Source organism: Neodiprion fabricii, chromosome 6 (assembly GCF_021155785.1).
Source record: "Neodiprion fabricii isolate iyNeoFabr1 chromosome 6, iyNeoFabr1.1, whole genome shotgun sequence".
Lineage (NCBI taxonomy): Eukaryota > Metazoa > Arthropoda > Insecta > Hymenoptera > Diprionidae > Neodiprion > Neodiprion fabricii.
The window spans coordinates 8,382,792-8,402,102 of record NC_060244.1 but is presented as its reverse complement, the minus strand read 5'-3'; the positions used below and the strand labels follow the sequence as shown (position 1 = coordinate 8,402,102).

General features: G+C 36.0%; 3 protein-coding genes across 4 annotated transcripts; 1 reads left to right on the top strand and 2 right to left on the bottom strand.

Moving 5' to 3' along the window:
- Positions 1-1,226: 1,226 nt before the first annotated feature.
- Positions 1,227-8,212, bottom strand: LOC124185652 (electron transfer flavoprotein-ubiquinone oxidoreductase, mitochondrial). The gene is made up of 8 exons (XM_046576609.1): positions 7,742-8,212; positions 6,643-6,750; positions 6,188-6,536; positions 5,773-6,079; positions 5,237-5,478; positions 4,703-5,097; positions 4,335-4,556; positions 1,227-4,165 (listed from the first exon to the last, which is right to left on the bottom strand). The coding sequence occupies exons 1-8, from the start codon at positions 7,773-7,775 to the stop codon at positions 4,002-4,004; spliced, it is 1,821 nt and encodes a 606-aa protein (XP_046432565.1). The 5' UTR covers positions 7,776-8,212; the 3' UTR covers positions 1,227-4,001.
- A 189-nt stretch (positions 8,213-8,401) lies between these two features.
- Positions 8,402-11,374, top strand: LOC124185655 (vacuolar ATPase assembly integral membrane protein VMA21 homolog). Its single transcript, XM_046576614.1, has 3 exons — positions 8,402-8,682; positions 8,782-8,887; positions 9,132-11,374. Exons 1-3 carry the CDS (start codon positions 8,668-8,670, stop codon positions 9,269-9,271), a joined length of 261 nt encoding a protein of 86 aa, XP_046432570.1. The 5' UTR covers positions 8,402-8,667; the 3' UTR covers positions 9,272-11,374.
- Positions 10,853-18,912, bottom strand: LOC124185650 (97 kDa heat shock protein). Of its 2 annotated transcripts, XM_046576605.1 has the most exons (12): positions 18,606-18,912; positions 17,220-17,418; positions 16,585-16,941; positions 16,133-16,454; positions 15,748-16,003; positions 15,125-15,255; positions 14,732-15,003; positions 14,113-14,214; positions 12,816-12,944; positions 12,464-12,703; positions 12,034-12,345; positions 10,853-11,931 (listed from the first exon to the last, which is right to left on the bottom strand). In XM_046576605.1, exons 1-12 carry the CDS (start codon positions 18,719-18,721, stop codon positions 11,749-11,751), a joined length of 2,619 nt encoding a protein of 872 aa, XP_046432561.1. In that variant the 5' UTR covers positions 18,722-18,912; the 3' UTR covers positions 10,853-11,748. The 2 variants fall into 2 exon arrangements, with proteins under 2 accessions (XP_046432561.1, XP_046432562.1); XM_046576606.1 differs by lacking the exon at positions 14,113-14,214 and having other exon boundaries at positions 18,606-18,911.
- Positions 18,913-19,311: the final 399 nt, after the last annotated feature.

The following is a 19,311-nucleotide window of genomic DNA, read 5'->3' as shown; positions in this document are numbered from 1 at the left end:
GCGTCAACAAGGACGAAACGTACGAGGCCGGGGTCGCGACGCGCAAAGGAGGAAGTATGGGATGGGATGGGGTTAGTTTAGCACCGCCATCGACTGGCCACCAGTTAGGCGGGTGATATTCATTGCTAATGCTCAAAGGAAAGCTGGTGTAAGCGGTGGGATCGTCGAAGCTACGCCGGTAGTTATATTGCTGGTGATATTGTAATAAAGATACTATGAGGGTATGAATTACTTCTCTGTCATTTAATCGGTAAATCAATGAGTAGGAATGTAACTTGTACATTTGTCTTCATTGAGGCATGCTAGTACGCTGAAATTACGATTACTGACGTGATCTGGTGAATTCAGAAGCAAAGTTCATTTTACAAGGACCCTATGGTGTCAGTTATCCGACAATGAGAGTTGATCCCATTTGACGCTTCCCCATACATTCACGAATTTTAAAAAATGTTGCAATTAATTATTGCTAACTTTTGAAAAGAATACAATTGCTTATAGTCCCACGTCACCGAGATCAATGAATCTGGGGATGCTACTAACGGAATAGTATTTTTTCGGCTATTGATTTGAAAAGATTTTTTAATAGTGGTTTTCGTATTCCTAAGATTCTAATGAATCAGATTTAACGGCGGAACATCAAATTAGAGATGGGATAAATAGTTTGTGGGCTCCGCGAAAATGGTGAAGATGGTTAGGCTGACACTGATAAGAAAGAACCAACGAATTAGATAATAATTTAGATGCGATAGAAAATAGGAAGAACACAATCAGGGGATCCAATTAGTCTATAAACGGTAGTACGAATTGATTGCAAAATGAAAAAGTACTTGTTCTAAGAATCGCTGAAAAAGTAAGACTAACCCCTTCATATTTTTTCACATCATTTTTGGTGGGCTTTGAGAAAGGCTGAAATGAGTGAACTCAAACCCGTAACATATCGACGTAATTTTGCGAGAGATTCATAGATATAAGAAAGTAAAATTAAAAATTCACAGCTACAAAGTATGAGTTTTAATTCATTTTCAATTTGTACAAAATGCCTTGATTTTAGTGCAAGTGTTCAACTGTCAGTATGTAGTAATTTGATAAGCTTCCACGTGGTATGAAAGTCAAAACAAAATGGTTTGAGAAAGTATGATTGAGCATTATGTAATAGTTCCGATTATTACAATACGCGGAAGAAATGCATTATACATAATCTTAAGGAAAATATGAAGAATGTTATATCACACAATCATTTTCGTACTTTACTGTTAATAAGTTTACTGTACGTTCCGACTTGTGCAAGAGCGCAACGCACTTCTGAGGTGTACAATATGCTATGTACTATGATGTTGGGTTATGACTGATTTATGTAATCTGGCTAGAGAGAAATAAATAACAAAATTTTGTCACATTTTGGTCGTATTTTCTCGGCTGTTAAATCCACGACAGCTGAAAAGCCTGTTTTACAATCCTCTCTGTCCAATTGGTCTAAACAAAGTCGTATAAAAATATTCGAAGTTGAAAGCTTTTCAGCTCCCAGAATCACGAAGACGAGGTATGCATTTTTGGCGAAAATGTTCCCGATCTTGAAAAATGGAAGAATGGAAAAAACGCGCAATTTTCCCGTAGGTTTCCCTCATTTTTTTATCCTTTGATCTTACAATGCTGCAAGTGCTTCTTCGCGAATTTGTCATGTAAATTTCATCGAAATCGAAAAACCATTAGAATCGAATAATTTAGATGGTATTATGGTGTCTCTATACGAGCGAAAACGCGGCGTCGTCGCTGCTAGCTGACTTTATTGTTAGTCTATTGCCAATGTATCAATTGGCTTGACTGAAAATTCAGCTGGTCTGGAATCATTGCAGGCAGGTGTACACACGGATTAAAAAGCAGAAAAAGTTGTTCCAACTACCTGAAAAATAGACGATGTAATTTACAGTTTCGTGGAAACCCCAATACAGCAATTTATACAGAAATGAAAAGAATATCCCTCGATAGATAACAGTCTACTGTTTCACAATTTTCGACAAAAATATTAGTTACACGCATGAATACATTCAGGTTCATGTGTGCAGTTGAAATCGTAACACTAAATTTTCACCATATTCATCAAAGAATCATGAATTCAACTTGCATGGGTATGTATATGAGTTATATTCAAAAGTATCTTCAACAATCATATAAAAATTTATAATCATCTGTATATTATGTATATATAATATATATATGTATATATATATATGTACAATTTTTTCAGTAACTCCAAACTACAGCGTATCAGGTTATGAGACTTATAACAATTAGAGTCAAGGCTATCTCTACAGTCTTGCATTGAATTGCTTGCAGAATTAATTTAGACACGAGTAGGACGGTATCCGAACTTCAGATTCTTCCAATGCCAAGTGGTACACGTAGAAACGTCTCTGATCATTTTGAGTTTGCAAAGTGCAGATTGGAAGAACTCACACCACAGTCATTTGGATGTTATTTTACATGAGTTTTTCTAGACCAGAAAAATTCTCCCATTCCCCACGTTTATTAGTCATCATTAAGTGTATTTATCAAGTTGCGTTATCCTAAATTTTAATTAGACCGACAATAAATGTAGGTAACGTAAAGAAAATAGCTTCAATAATTACAGGATACGATCAAAATAAAAAATTTTCGTTACTTGAAATGGAAATTCTGTACTGATCGTATCAGCAGCTTTGCAGGTCGCAGTACTTCATAAATTTTACCACGGATCGTCCATGTATTCTTTTAGCAAAACGTTAAAAAAAAAAAAAACTAGAATGCAGGGTGATAATTTTTTGGGGTGCATTCAGCCTCTTCAAGTGGATCATCTCCATAAAATTTATTTTAATAAGACTTACGAGAACAATTGAAATGTTTTCACTATCTAAAACCAACCACAGCTTAAGTTAAAATTTCGTAAACTAATTTATGTAGCTGTTATTTTGATTGTTGAATGAAACAAGATGATATACGATCTTGCAATCTTGAATAACTAGGACATCTCATACACTCAATTTGAATCTAGTTCAATTAGAGTTTCGACAAATTTGCAATACGTAAAAGCTTCGAAAGAATTTACGTATATTATATAAAGGAAATTTTTAACGTACATAAAATTCCGGAATGATCACTATTCGTATTCAGCTTCAGTATACTAGTAAAATATAAAATCACCCCTGCCGTGAATCGTTATATAAATATAATTCAGCGCAGAGTAACCCATGACACAAGAATTGATAACAGTCGAGCCATTCTTTAGATAAATTACAATTCCAAAATTTATACATCAGGTTACTTTTTAAATTCTCTAAGTTTTACAGTAACTTGACAATTGCTTCAGTTATTTCGATGTCGTTGGTTTTCAAGGTTTGTAACAACTCAGTAGTTCTGTCCTGCACACGTCTGTACATGTTCCATTGAACAATTTCAACTTAAATAAGAAGTACACCACATTTACACTAAAATAAGAAATCTTTGATTTTAATCTGGAAAGTCTTCGAAAAAATATGGTGACCATGATGCACTAGTGATGTCAATTGTACGTATCTCCGTCACACACACCGAAAGTGTTTAAATTTCTGCACGTGATTAGTTTCTGATATAACTACTTCCTCATGAGACTTGCTCAATTTCTATCCAATATCAGTTCAGTTTGCCTTTCTTATAGTTGGAAATACACAGTACATTCCCTTTAAAATACTTTATATTAGAAAGACATTCCATACTTTGATACGATGCATTTCTCCACTTTAATAGCATTCCTGAAACTCATTACTAATCATGGTGCCTACCGCAATTGGACTTGTGTTTTTGCGTTTTGCACACAGTACCTCAACTATAGATACTTTGCTTCCTTTGTTCTGTTCTCTGATTACATTTCTATTTTACAATTCCTACACTCTCGGAATATTTTCGAATTTTCGATCGATTCGTTGAACTAGATCTATTATCGAGATATGAGATAATAGAATTTCTTGTAGTCAGTTTTGGGTTCACCTTTACATCCCATTATATGCAGGACCACCACCGCCCTCAGGAACCACCCAGTTGATGTTTTGTGTTGGATCCTTTATGTCACAAGTTTTACAGTGTATACAGTTTTGTGCATTGATCTGCAATCTCTGACCAGATCCATCTTCCAGAGGAACATACTCGTATACACCTGAAGAAAAAACACAGAGTCTAATTCCGTCCAAGGAACGAATCTTGCACCAAATCTAGCACATCAGTTTTTTTCGCAATATTTAAATCATGTCCACACAAATTGTTAACTACTCTATACATTTCCTTATGAGAAAAGAATGACAAAAAAAAAAGAGAAAGTCATTTACCCGCTGGACAAAATCTGCCTTCTGGACCATCATATAGAGCTAAATTGTGCTTTACTGGTATCGTATCATCCTTTAATGTGAGATGTGCAGGTTGATCAGCCTCGTGGTTTGTACCGGTAAGCGCGACTGATGACAACAGATCGAAGGAAACTTTATTATCAGGTTTTGGATATTCAATCGGCGTACATTGCGCTGCAGGCTTCAGTCTTTTATGATCTGGATCTGAAACAGATATTTCGAAGGGAAATATGGTTTTAGAATAATGTACCGTGAGAAATGAAAATGTTAATTGATGTTTTAACGACGTTTGCAAAGATGACGATGTGCTCAAATAATTAGAAAGATGCAAAATTTCATTTAATCCTTACCTCCATGTGACAAAGTCCAAGGTTCCCTTCCGCCGGTCAAAAACGACAGCCCAGCATAAGCTACGCCACCGTAAAGCCCTAACGGTGTATGAAAACTAGGCCTAATGTTTCGAGCAGCCTTTAATTCTTTGTAAATCCAACTATTGTTAATTTTATCTGTATAAGTCTTTGGTTCTAGCCCCTGTGACGTCGGAGTATTTGTTTCAGCATCTATAATCGCTTCTACAACACTTTCAGCTGCCAACATACCGCTCTTCATTGCATTGTGAGTTCCCTTGATTTTTGGAAGATTTAAAAAGCCTGCTGTACAGCCAACTAAACAGCCACCGGGAAATTGGAGTTTGGGAATCGACTGAAAACCACCTTCTACCAATGCTCGTGCTCCGTATGCTATTCTGTAACAGCCGAACTAGTGATATTTTTTTTCTTCCACTTGAAATCAATAATAAAATGCTAAAGTGTCTATTAGGCTTTGCTAATAGCAAAATAATCAGAAGTCAGAAGCGGATGAAATATTGACTGATTGTGATTTACCTGTTTCCACCTTCAAAAGTAGGTCTAATTGCTGGATGATGTTTGAATTTCTGAAATTCTCTAAACGGACTCAAGTATGGATTAGTATAATCCAATCCAACTACAAAACCAACAGCAACCAATGGAGTATCTTCGTTCAAATGATACAAGAACGAACCTCCGTAAGTATTTTTATCTAATGGCCAGCCAATAGTATGTTCCACTGCCCCAGGTCGGTGCTTAGAAGGTTCAACTTCCCAAACCTGAAACAATTACATGCAAATCATTTAATTTCTAAGTGTCAAAAGACTTCTGATCACTACTGGGTTCCGAAATACGAACAACACGTTATCTTATCTTTGTGCAATAAATTTTAAAGCGAAATAAAGACAGTTAAAAATAACCTTTTGTACCAAAAGTTTCAATAAGCTCAACTTATCTGTAGCTCCTGTGAAAACAAATTCAAGATATCTGATTTCATACTTATCTAACTTTTAACAATACGTTATTTCAACTTTACTGATTGTGAGTAGTCTTACTGAACAAATGAGACAAACCTCTTTAAGCCCGATTCCATAAGTTTGTGGTTCACACTTTTCCCTGAGGTTGAACTGCTTGAATAATTGTTTGGCAAGATGCCCATGACACCCTTCGGCAAATATTGTGCACTTTGCATGAAGCTCCATACCCCTTTCGAACGTATCTTTTGGAGATCCATCTTTGGCAATACCAACATCGTTTGTAGCAACTCCTTTCACAGAACCATCTTCGTGGTAAAGTATTTCAGCTGCAGCATAACCAGGATACAATTCAACCCCAGCTGCCTCAGCCTGCTCACCTAGCCACGCAACAACATGTCCCAGTCTGTTTTATGAGGAAATAATAACCAGCATTAAGTAATAAAACCACTAACAAACTCTTTGTGCTGAACACTGTTGAAGTGGTATCTGCATACTTATTACAGTCAATTACCTGACTACGTAATTTCCATGATTGTACATGGGCATTCCTTTGAAAACTGGAACTGGTACTCTATACTTTTCAGTTAAGAAACCAAACTTGTCCTCAGTTACAGGAGTCTTCAAAGGAGCGCCAAGTTCTTTCCAATCAGGAAAGAGCTCATTCAACGCGATTGGGTCTATACAAGCACCACTGAGAATGTGACCTCCAATGGTTGACGCTTTTTCAACCAAAGTTACTCGCAATTCCTTTCCATGTTTTTCAGCCAACTTCCGAGCTTGAATTGCGGCAGACATCCCGGCTGGACCACCGCCGACTATCAAAATATCTGTTTCGTCGACGTACCTTTCCATGTTGACATCTGGAACAATTCTCGAAATAATATAATGAAGAAATTTATGAATCATGATCGTAGAATGTAACCTTATTAATTAACAGTCACTGTTATTATAAAAAGATTGATGTACCTTTCCATCGTGGATCAGTTTCTCTTGGTACAACAGTATAGTGAGTAGTTATTTTTGGAAACGATGCATCAGAATATGTTCTGCGGCATGATCGCTGTAACCGATGTACTGTAATGAAAGAAATTTTACAATCGTAAGCAAGCAATCTGTGCTGTGTGGTTCACCTTTCTACTTCGAACTTTTGAAATATACCGATACCAAATATAGGCACAGATATATAGCATTTCTCGTGTAGTAAGATATATTATTCCTTTTTTTTTATTGTTACAGTCTCTAGAAATAAATAAATATATCTAAGAGTTACAAAGAGTTTTAGCTAGGGTTGAACCTAGACTTCATGGCCTAACGCTCTCAAATTCTACTTGCTGATAGGATTTTAAAACACATTGCATACGACCATCGAATCTCAGTTGATTTCAAGTTATTAAGTTAATTCAAAGATCATCACGAACGCAGACAATTTGTTGAGATAAGCTGCCAAGGAAGGGTAATGAAAAAAAAATTTTTAAAAACCTTCAATAACAGAGGTCAAGATAACAGTTTTTTCAAATAATTAACTTGAGCAGGAGTCAAGTAAAAACAGCAATGAATCAATCAAGTGATAACCTGGATTATATAATATATATAGTTTTTCATAATATGTGTGCAACACGTGGACTTTGTGATTAAAACAATTGGTGAAGAGGACAAAGTCCAAGCTGTATCAAACGGTTACCTACAGATTGCTGATTAGTAATAACATACAATATATGTGTAACATTATTTGTAGAAAAAATAAAAAATAAACATTTATATTTCGTTGATTGCATCGTAAATATTCCAAACTATTGGGTAATTATTAGTCAATCCAACGGTCAAAGAAGTTCCTAAATGAACCTGCCAATTTTGACAGAAACGAGAGATGTGAAGCCTGGGATGAAGAATTCCGTCAATCTATTATAAAATGTGCACTCGATTAGCATATAACGACAAATTCAAATTTGAAGCCTCTCGTGTGGTGAAGAATGATGTCGAGATGAATTGCATAAAATTTTGAGGGTGGAATACATTCGTTTGTTTATTTGAATAGAGAGTATTATGGTACCACGGACAAACTTACATATTCTTGATGTTTTGCAAATCTTAGAGGCCATGATCACTCACTGGTAATCCACAGACGCTCGATTGTTTCAAACAAAATAATGTATATCTCTGTAATCTAGGTTATTCGTTATAAAATGTTTCACGAACTTTTGGAGTGAAGTGAGTGGTTGGGATCGAGAGGTCGGTGGAGGACAACTAGTGGAAATAACACAGAACTGTGATGTTAGCTTCAACTAATAGAACTTCGTATGATCATTTATGTACGTCACGTTAGATCGCGCTATTCGGCGGGACGTTGAGAACGATTTTTAAACGATTGATCAAGAGCGTTAAGATTAATGATTTTGCGATTAAAATTGAACTGTTAATTGTACCCATTATACCCTACTTTCTCTATTTTAAATTTTTAATGTGTTGCTGACACAGAATATGGAAATGCATATATTTATACGTTCATGCTACGCGCGTTGTAGGTACATCGATTTAAAAAACACCCGTCTGGAAATGGAATATTATTCACCAGAGCAGCTGTTTCGACAATTAATTTATTATTTTGTATTAGTAATGAACATATACCGCATGAATAAATCAATGATAAAAATAATTCAGCCCCACAATTTTTTTCCCTACCAACTGTGTTGCACTGACTAGGTCATCAACAATGTCGAACCATCAATTGATTATTGCAAATACTAGAAACTGTGGGATGGGTGATAATAGGTTATGTTCAATTTTAGTTAGGTTATGTGCACATTTCCTCAGACATCGTACCGTCACGATTGAACTGTAATCGGAGGTAGAGAACATTTGAGAAAAGTGGTGGTACAATAAATTGACACACCTACACGAAAGTCACGTGCAACTTCGTTGTATGTTTTATAAATAATTAATAAATAACATTTCACGTTTAAACAAGAGCTAGGACTCGTACTACAATATAAAATGTCGACTGCAGCTGTGAGTACAAATTACCAGTGTAAATCATGTCGCGATGAAAATAATTCTTTCTGTCTGAGCTATAAATGTACCAACTTACTATTTGTATTTTCTTCTTAGGAACTCTCCGAATTGCAAGTGTTTAAAACGGTGTTTCTTCACTGCATTTTTATAATCGTGATGCCGGTTCTTTCATTTTTCATTTCGAAAATATTCATTTTCGACGGTAAGCAATTTTTCACAATAGTACAAGTACGACCGTTTTGTCATATTTATTTATTATTACCTCGATGTTCAATAAAATACCTAACTGCATCCGAATTGGACTAAATAAATTATGCATGCTGGGTATTATGAAATTTTAACCAAATAATTTGCTAGCGAAAGTAATATTATACGGGATTAAATAAATTTTCATCGAATAGGAACATACTTCATTCAGTTTTTGATTATCATACTTGCGTTCACAGGACTTCTAAGTTTGAATACTGTTCCAAGCAATGTCTACGCAGCAGGGGTTTCAATCATCGTGCTCCACACTGCTTTAGGTGCTTTCATTTACAGAGCATACTTCGACTCTCAACCTAAAGTGCAAGTGAAGATAGATTAGTTAGTTTACATTTCAGTTTCTGACACAAGAAGAATTCATCATGCGACAAGTACTATGTATAATGGTAATTTAAAAAAAAAGTTGACTACCGAGCGCAAACTGGAATTTCATTTACACACTTAATGTAATAACATGTACATCTTTTGTGACCCTCTACGGAATTTCCTGCTAATAAGACGAGCAGTAGTACGAATGTTCATAAACCAATTGAATAAATAAGTTGAAATTCTGTGATGGAAACAAAACACGATCTTCCTTTACTATATTTAAATAATTTTGAAAAAAACATGCGTGTACTGTAATCATTCTTACAGACGTTTTCGGTGGGCAACGACAATACAGGGTAAATCTATTAAAGTATCGAATCGATTCAAGATAATATGACTTGATTGACTAACACCGTGTGCCTTCGCATCATTCAACTCATTGACTCGCAGCTTCGACACTTGTACGGATTCGCCTTGTAAAATTATTCAACAGAATCAGTAGGTAGTTACTGTATTATTTGTTTATAACAAAGACTTTGGAATTCTTTAAATCTAATGACAAGAAATCACATGTATGAAAACGCCATACAGGGATTCTATTAGACTTTTAAGGATCTACTTCTGTTTATACTGTGAATAAATTAGAAATTAAATTCCTTTTGTATTTACTAAAAAGAAATTAAGTAAATTATAAACCGATTCTACCAATCCTGGTATGGTGGTATCTATATCAGTATTCTTAGAAACAAAAAACCATACTGAAAAGATTAATAATTCAAACTTAATTCTATTAGGCAATAATGCTTATGTAGTTTTTTTTTTTTAACATATGCTTGTAATTATGTAAAGAAATATTAAATATGCTTACCAATTATCATTGATGTGTACTAAATGAAAGGACAAATCAGCTACTATTTGTATTAAACAAATCTATTGCTTAGCGAAAATATTAAATAGTAAAAGTACCGACATATTTTTTATCAGTAGTGATACTTCTCTCAACGGACACCTCCCAATAACAGATTCCTCTTTACAACGGACAGTCTAAAAAGGTCCAGTAGCACAATTTACACGTTAATGTTGTTCTAAATAACAGACAATATTTTCAGTCTCGAAGGTGTCCGCTATTGGGAAGTTTCACTGTAGTTACAGAGGAAGATCTACATTCTATGGTACTAATGCCGCGCTTATCGGGCTGATATTTAATATAATTGTTATAAAATTTTTCTTGTATAGGTCAACTCTTTATTCAGTTACTTAGCATAAATAATCACATCAGGGATATAGTACGAAGAACGGTGCTTTTAATTTTATTTAATGAGAAAAAAAAATGCGTATTCCAAGAACGACAAAACCAAAGTGAAACGTAAAAAAACAATTGGTTAGAACTAGGATTTTTCACGAAATAAAACCTATTAAAGGATATATGTACTATCGTCTGAGAGTTTTGAATTAATCTTTAAAAGAGAAAAAAAATGAAATTAATGGGAACACATGTAAATACTTAGCAATTATGTACAACCTTGCACACATGAGTATGCCTAATTTGTTCCTGGGTTAATTTAATTTGTCTCCGTAATAGGTTACTTCTCACATGTTTCAAATACATGGGTCACTACTTGTGATAGTGAATAGTTATTATTTATTGCAATATTAATATACTCAATATTTTTTTTTCACACCACAGTGTATATCTCGGTACATAATTTTATGGATTTATTTTAAACATTAATTCATTTAAGTAACGTAAATGCAACGCGTATTAAAGCAGCAGAATCTGACTACAGGCCAGGAAACGGTGGAATGAATATTAGACATATTGTTTAAACACATAAGTCGCCAGCGATATTTCCTATCCATAATTTAGTTACTAAATCTATTACAGCTGTCGCTTTGTACGTTTTCAATTACAACGTATATAATTACTCCCACTATCTGTATTACGTGGTTGTTGTACGTCGCGGGGGGTTCTTAAACATTGAGGAACTAGCTATCGAATAAATCTTAGCCCAGATTCTGATAAATAATCTTATCACAGAGTACCCCGTATAACGAAATTATCGATTTCAACAACTATCTTGTCATACCACAGAAGTAATTATAAAAATTTTCTAGATACACGTCACAAAAATGGAAACCTTCAAATTACCAAACATAAAGATTCACAATCGAAATAGCTGTCATTTTATCAGCGTATTACGATGCTTAACAGGCATTTCCACACGATCGTCATCAATTTCATAAATTTTCATTATAGTTGTATACTCTGTGTTTAAAAATAAATATGGTAATTGAATTATTTTAATCAAGTAGTTATGCAAAAAAGAAAAAAAAAAACAGCAATGACGTAGTATTCAGTACAAGAGGCGCTTTAGTGACATGATGCCAATGAGACTACCTCCAGGGTGAGGATGATAATATAGTATCTGATTTGATTTGATATTATGAAAATACGTGAAATTATTCATTTAGGTATCGCCAATTTGGACGCTACTCAACATCCATCTTATCATCGTTTGGTTGATGCTTATTATTCTGGCTATGCCCATCTCCTTGGCTATTCTGATTGTTTTTTTGATCATCACCTGTTTTTTCCTTTGATTTATCCTCCTTTGGCGGTTCTGCCTTAGGTTTAGGCTTGTTAAGAATAGGCAAAACCGCGCTGTCCAACGCCTATTACATGGAGAAAACAGAAACAGGCAGAAATTAAGTGTCATATATCAACTACATGTGTTTGTACAAAACTTACTGAAAACACAGTTTGATCAAACTCACTTGTTTCTCTGCTCGAATCTGAGCAACGGTTACAGGTGGTTGCTGCGTACGCTGAAGCCCTGACAGCGCAATTCGTTTTTCTTCCAGCCATGCCCATTTGTCATCGACTGCTTTTTCGACTTTCTTAATTTCTTCGTCAGTCAAATGAGAGTACTTAGATTCTTCTTGCCCACCAGCAGCAGCAGCAGCAGCACTTTGTCTAATTTGATCCAAACTTTTCTTTGTTATTTGTAGTGCACCAGCAAGTTCCTCAACAGCCTGGTTTCTACCTTCAAATTCTAATTTCCGGTCTCTTATAGGTTCCCCTTGTGACTAAAATAAAATTGGTGATTATTGTATATGCCGAAAATGATGCACGCAGTAATTTGAGGCGATCGTAATTGAATTTTCACAATCCAAGCAACATTATACGTCTAACAGCCCTTCATACCTTCAGACGAGAAAGCCGGTCTGAATAAACTTGTCGCTGACAATCCTCTCCTTCCTCGTACAGCCAATTCTCAGTATCATCCAAAGTCTGACACAGAGTTTCTCTGTCAGTATCTGTTACAAAAGTGGCAAGTTGATCTTCGTCACTCAGTTTGGCTCGCAGTTCATAAACATATTCCTCAAGCGCGTTCCGCACATCGATTCGTTCTTTCTCTTGTCTGTCTTCAGCGATCATTTTGCACTATTTTAAACAGAAAGTTAAATAACAGATGATATATATTTTCGTATAGTTCAATTATTTGACAGAATACTGGCATATCTTTCTATTAAACGTCAAATATTAGATGAATTACCTCTCTCTCAATTGCAGCATCCAACTCTCTTTGCGAAAGTCCGCCAACATTAGAAATAACAGGAAGTTCAATAGAACGAACCGTTGGTCCTTTCTTCTTTCCTTTACCATCTTCGTTCTTATCATTACTCTGAAAAATAAAACAAAAAATACAAAATAAGTTGAATATAAAATAAAATACCTACGATCACTTTTCAATACAATTCACACACGTTAGTTAACTGAAAATGAAGTAACAAATCATTGGCGATGAAGCAGTTTTTTCAGATAATGTCCATAAGTGTTTCTCGTTAATTGCCTGTTATGCAAGACAATTAAACCGACTGCTTTTTCTACTGTCAATGAACCGTTCCAGTTAAACAACGGAAATACATCACACTAAACATATTGAACAAAAAACAAGGGCATAAGTTGTGGTTTGGAATCAGGATGGGTAGATAGCAGAGAGAGGAAAATTCGTTTAGTCGGACAGCTTTCCATTCACACAGGCTGGTCTCTATTCCTCGCTCTCTCTATCTCTCTCTCTCTCGCTTCTATTTCTCTTTCTCGCTCCTATTTCTCTTTCTCGCTGTCTTTCTCTCTCTATCTCTTTCTGAAATCGATTACTCATTGAACTTTCGAAACATTACAAAGAAAAAAATCCATTTTATAAAAAATATTCGCATCCACACGGGACAAGTAGATGGGTATAGAGACGCAGCTTGAATGGAAAACTAAGCCATTTTGTCTGTCTTTGTTTTTTACACATTAACAAATTCAATTTTTGGGGTACAAATTTAACATCTGCATTTGCTGCTTCCTTGGCAATCTCTTTTCATGCAGACAGACAACATGGTGTGACACAGCTGTATCTTGGACCCATATTCATTTACAAGACACATAATACGCCGTTTCTTAAATCTCATTAGTTTCTTAGATCTGATCAAATTTTTTTAATCAAAACTGTTATTCTGTAATCTACATTACTCGACCAAAAGCTTTAGTTACTTAGAAAATCATACGGACGTTAACAAACGAAGTCGTGATTTTGTAATAATTTGGAAATAGCTGTAAATCTATGACAGATAACATGTATATTAAACTGGGGTCTTATAACAAAATGACTCTAAATATGAAACAGCATTTTGTCATCCTCGTACCTACTTGTCTCGAGTGTACTGAAATTTTAAGATGAGAATATCTTCATAAACAAAAAATAAAAGGCAGTAAAAAAAAAAGACTAAACTGAAAACCTAGCGTGATTTAGGTCTGTAAATATTGGTATGCCTATGGGTCCAAGTAGAGAGAGTGTCGCATACCGAGCCGAGCCAAGAGAGAATCCTGGAGGAATAGGAGGGCCCCTTCACCCCCCTACTGCCATCTTCCGCATCAGAATTCCGCCGTCTCTTATCTGCACTCACCTAAACCACAACAAACTCACATGATCATGCACCTGAATTCTAATCAAAAGTTTTTATTTACCATGTAACGTGTTACTACTACAAGATACTATAATACGAAACTGGCGTGATGGTTATAGTTAATCATTATTTTGTAAAACACAGCCTATTTAACAAGGCGATATTATCATTCTCACACAATGCAATGAGAAACTTTCTTCCCTCGCACATTACATGTGTTATAACAATTTTACTACATTCCTCTTTTTAGTTTTGTTAGCTAGACTCGGGGTAAAGCCAAAGGGTAATAGCTGATTTCCTAAACGAAGTAAGTAAATTGGGGTCATGATCATAGATCCTTAAAAATTCAGTTAGAATCTCACAACAGGCACATCATGCAATAAATAATTATACAATAGAAAATGAAACCAATACTGTTGCATAAATTGCACACAAAATATTACAAGTGTTGCTTTGCGATCCTTGGCCTTTGGCAAAAACAAAAACCATGTATGTAAATCGAATTATAATATCTTACCTCAGGCGCTGGTGGTTCATTTGCTTGAGCTTCCTGGTCAGGTTTGTCAATTCCTTTCTTGGCATCTGCTTGTTGCTGATCAATGTCCATGCTATTTTCCTTTTGTTGCTGTTTTTCTTCATCTTCTTTTTCTTGCTGGGTAGGTTCCCGCTTTTCCACAAGTGAAGCAGATGCAATTGTTAGCATTCCATTTAGGTTAATCCGCACCTTCACCTTGACTTTCGACGATTCACCTTCCGCAGTTGGTTTAACGTTCTTTACTACGAACGTACCTGTTAATCGTCATTTACAGTTAGTTCAATTACATTTACTTGCAGAGAAAAGATGCCTAGAAACCGTTAGATTGCATAATACAATTGCAATCCAGAATAAAGGATTTTTGGGAAAGCTTACCGATATGATCGATTGGGTAATGCGGTGGAGTAAAAGAATAACTGGCAGTAAGAGTAAATGGTTCAGCTCTATAGAATGTGAGCATCTTCGAAAATGGAACAGGATGATTTCTTTCAAAGACGTCCATCTCCCTAAAATAATGTCAATCAACATTAAATGAACGATGTGTTTAAAAATAATATTAGAACACAATTGTTATGAAAAATGACAGTTGTAAAAGAAGGAAAAGTTACATCTGACACTCGACTCTGTTTTTAGGAAAGATCGTAAATAAACGAAGTAAACTTTGCATTTGTTGGATCTAAAAAAGCCCAAAGTCTCTGAGAAAGCACGTTTGGCACTCAAAAAAAAAAAAAAGTTCACAAATATTTTCACAAATCAATGTATGTGAGCATGGATTACTTGCAAGAATGATTCCAAGTGAACTACTGGTCTGAAACGGATGAAATTTGCAGGCTATTTGTTTAAATTATTTGATCATCAGCAAAAATATCAGGCAAACCGGCACAGTGCAATTCTGTCTTATGCAAAATAGACGAATTTTTTGGTTAAAATCGGTTCTTTTCACTGTTATAATGGTAAACTTGACCATACAAGGTGTACTGAATTCAGGTTAACCTTACCCCTCTTCGCCAGCAGCAGCATCCCACGTTAGTTTAATAGGATACGGCTGAATGTCAGTGACTGAAAATTCACGGACACGAACCGCAGGGCTAAGCATTGCACATTGCAATGCACACCCTCTGGCAACCGATTCATCCTGGTTCAGAGTCGTAGAAGTTCCTCGACCAAACACCTCTTCGATCAAACGTTTTATAGCTGGAACTCTGCTAGATCCTCCAGCTATTTCCACTGAGTGGATATCTTCCAGTTTCAGCTCTGTGAAATAATATTTACAGGTTTAACAAATCTCAAATGTAAAAAATTTACAGTCCTTCCAGAAATTTCTGTTACACATTATTTTTAAGAACAGTATTCAGTTGATCAATCATGATGAAATCTACTCACTGGAGTCTATAAAGCATTGCTTGAGCGTTATTTCGACACGTTTAAACAAGTGAGCACACATGTTCTCCATATCTGCACGCTTCAAGTCTCCATGAACATCTTTTTCATCAATAAAACACTCGATATTAAGAGGAAGTGTGGTGGAATTTGCCGACATCTGTTTCTTCAACTTTTCTACCTCTGCGAGTAGTCTGAGATAGGCACGGGGGTTATTGTGCGCGTCAACCTTGTAACGAGTTTGGAATTCCTTACAAAAATGATCAGCTAGTATTGAATCAATTTCTCTACCACCAAGCTGAGGATCAGCGGAGCTTGCTAGCATCTGAAATTTGAATAGCGAAACATGTTACTTGAATTCAATGTTTAGCAATAACATATTCCTGTAGTGTGTCAATTTAAATCTGAAACAATTACTGATATTTTATGCAAAGAATAAAGTTTCCACTGCTAACCTTCAGCTTTCCCTTATGAAATGCACAAACGGATACTTGGAGACTAGCATGGCCGCAATCTACAAATACAACGTTTCGTGGTGCGGCTTCAGGGGCTGGTAAATCCTGTTTGTAGATACCATAGCACAAAGCAGTCGCAGTTGTCTCATTGAATAAACGTAATACATTTAACCCTGCAATACGAGCAGCATCCAATAGTGCGTGACGTTCAGCCTGAGTGAAAAAGGATGGTACAGAGATGACACAATCGTTGACAGCAGTTTGCAGTGCAGTTTCGGATACGTCTTTCAATTTCGTAAACAGCATCCCTGTTATTTGTTCAGGTGAAAATACGTGATCCTCGCCCAAGTAGTGTACCTAATAAACATTAAAATCATACAGGTACAAAATACTCAAAGCTGTGGGGAACAAACTTTTTATCAAAGTAGGTTGTGTGAAATAACGTAGTCTCTGATTGTAAATGAACACTTTAGGTTGAATCTGAGTCACAGACAGTGGCTAGTCTAATGAGATATAAATAAGAGTGGCGGGTCCAGCAACGTGGGGAGTTTGGCATGATGCCCACGGTGAATTTAATTTTTATTTACTATATTTCAAAGGAGAAAGTTTGTCATTATAATATTTGTAACACGTACATGAATTCCAATGCTGCCATCTGGCTGCTGAGATATTTTGTAACCCAAGCTCCGAAGCTCTCGTTGGACTTGAGGGTCGTTGTACTTTCTACCCAAAAGTCGCTTGAATCCAGATATTGTATTCTTCATATTCGTAACCATTTGGTTTTTCGCCGCAACGCCAAGTATGCGATTTTTTCCACTGAACGCTACGCATGATCTGAAAGTAAAAATATTTTGTCATCGAGTATTAAGTTTGTACACCTTTATTCGTGTTACATACAAGAAGTGGTAACAGGACACTGATTATTATTTATATCTCTTTCACCACTTTCTTGTTTCTTCACTCAAAATGTAACAACGTGAAGTTATATCAGCGGTTGCAACATGTGGTACTAGTGGCATTGCTATCATTATATAAAGTAGCCAATATTGTTTGAATAACAAATAACAGTTAACATAGGCTGGTCAATTGCCTTTTCAAATGTGTACAAGGAACTGCTAGTTTCTGGATTATTCTCAACATCCTGGCCAAGCCTAGTTCTCTTATTATCACCATGGTGAATGTGAAAATTTACTAAACCAACATTATACCACAAATCAAATGACCAAAGAATCTTCTAAAAAGTACAAAAGATTCCAACTTTCTAAAAACATAATTTGCAACCAGTTACTTTAAGATCTATCCATCACGACCGGTTCATTGCCACATAACGTAATACGTTACAGAGAAATGACAATCCTTAAATGGTACAGAGATGTGTATTGGAGTGATATTTTTGGATAAAGAAATAGCCACAAGGTAAACGGCCTTTGGTATGAATCACTTTAAAATCGGGCTTTCCATATATGGATAAGCGCGTGAGCGTGTGAGTGTATGTATGCGGATGTATAAAAAATAAAAATAAAAATGATTCGTAGATATCCTTTGAAAAAGAAAAAAAAAACGTGACAGTTGGAAATAACGGCAAAACTCAAACGCGAGCGATGGTAAATGTCGAGAATGTTTATCGCCAGACGAAATATTAACATTCTCCAATAATGAATCGATATATCAATTACCGATGTGTGTTACCAATTTTTTCATTGCTGATTGATAGCTCAATTGCGGGCTGTCATGTTGCGGATCGATTACTACAAGGGATGCATCAAATTTTTATCAAGGCCTGTGGACTAATGCAATGCTAGGTCCACTCTATCGGTGGATACGAGACTTGTATTACGTAGGTTTTACCACGAATGCGGACGCAGGCGACCAACACGGGTATCAGCAACGTTAACGCAGACTCGAAGCCATAAAAGTAATCGAATTGGACGGTGAATAAATTGCGTACGAGGACAGGGCGTGTGCCTAAGGTTATTTGATGAAAAATGTGAAATTTGTTGCACCGAATAAGATCTACTTACGGTGTACTTCTCAGGCTATAATCGTTGGCGATCGTCTCAATGCCGCCAGCTCTCGCTACGGCGACATAACAGCTCTCGTTTCCGAAGTCAATACCGATCACAGACATCGCAGCCATGGTCAAATTTATTTAATAAAATAACTCGGCACTTTTTTCAATATCCTCACGGCCCAATATCGCTGTTATATACCTTGTTAATTGATCTGATACGGCCACCTTGACTGCGGCGTATTTACGGGTCGCACACGGCAGGAACTCGAGAAGGTAATGTCGAGTAGGAATGCTTTCTGCTAAACGCCAATCGAAAACTGACCAATCGCGATTCTACAAACGTAGCTCAGAGTCTGAGACTGCGCGCTCATTGGTTCTCCGTGCGGTCTGGAATATTCTGGAACCGCGTGTCATTCGCATTTCATTACTCAATTCCCGGCCTATATTTTCTCGAAAATTCGTAACATCATACCTGTGCTCTTTGAGATTTGCCGACAATACAGGGACAGTCTACCGCTCAATCATATTTGACGATACTCGTACCTCGTTTGCGAATGTTCGATTCGTCGCGAGCCGACAGTCACTAATAACTTTAAACTCAGAATCAGCTCGCATCCGGTAACTGTCGAGCTTCAAATTTTGCCAATTACTTCTTTTTCATTTTTTGTAATCATTTCAGTTGTAGGAATATATTATGAAACAAAACAAAAATTAAC

Bases quoted from the DNA above. Each gene is read 5' to 3' on its own strand.
- LOC124185650 (XM_046576605.1), bottom strand. From the start codon at position 18,721: ATGGCTGCGATGTCTGTGATCGGTATTGACTTCGGAAACGAGAGCTGT. The intron at 17,419-18,605 runs GTAAGTAGATCT...TTTTACTTTCAG, and splicing joins TATAGCCTGAGAAGTACACC to ATCATGCGTAGCGTTCAGTG. The intron at 16,942-17,219 runs GTACGTGTTACA...AATGTTTATTAG, and splicing joins ATGGCAGCATTGGAATTCAT to GTACACTACTTGGGCGAGGA.
- LOC124185652 (XM_046576609.1), bottom strand. From the start codon at position 7,775: ATGGCCTCTAAGATTTGCAAAACATCAAGAATAT. The intron at 5,479-5,772 runs GTTTGTCTCATT...TAATTGTTTCAG, and splicing joins ATGGAATCGGGCTTAAAGAG to GTTTGGGAAGTTGAACCTTC. The intron at 4,557-4,702 runs GTAAGGATTAAA...TATCTGTTTCAG, and splicing joins TTGGACTTTGTCACATGGAG to ATCCAGATCATAAAAGACTG.
- LOC124185655 (XM_046576614.1), top strand. The intron at 8,888-9,131 runs GTAAGCAATTTT...TTGCGTTCACAG, and splicing joins GAAAATATTCATTTTCGACG to GACTTCTAAGTTTGAATACT.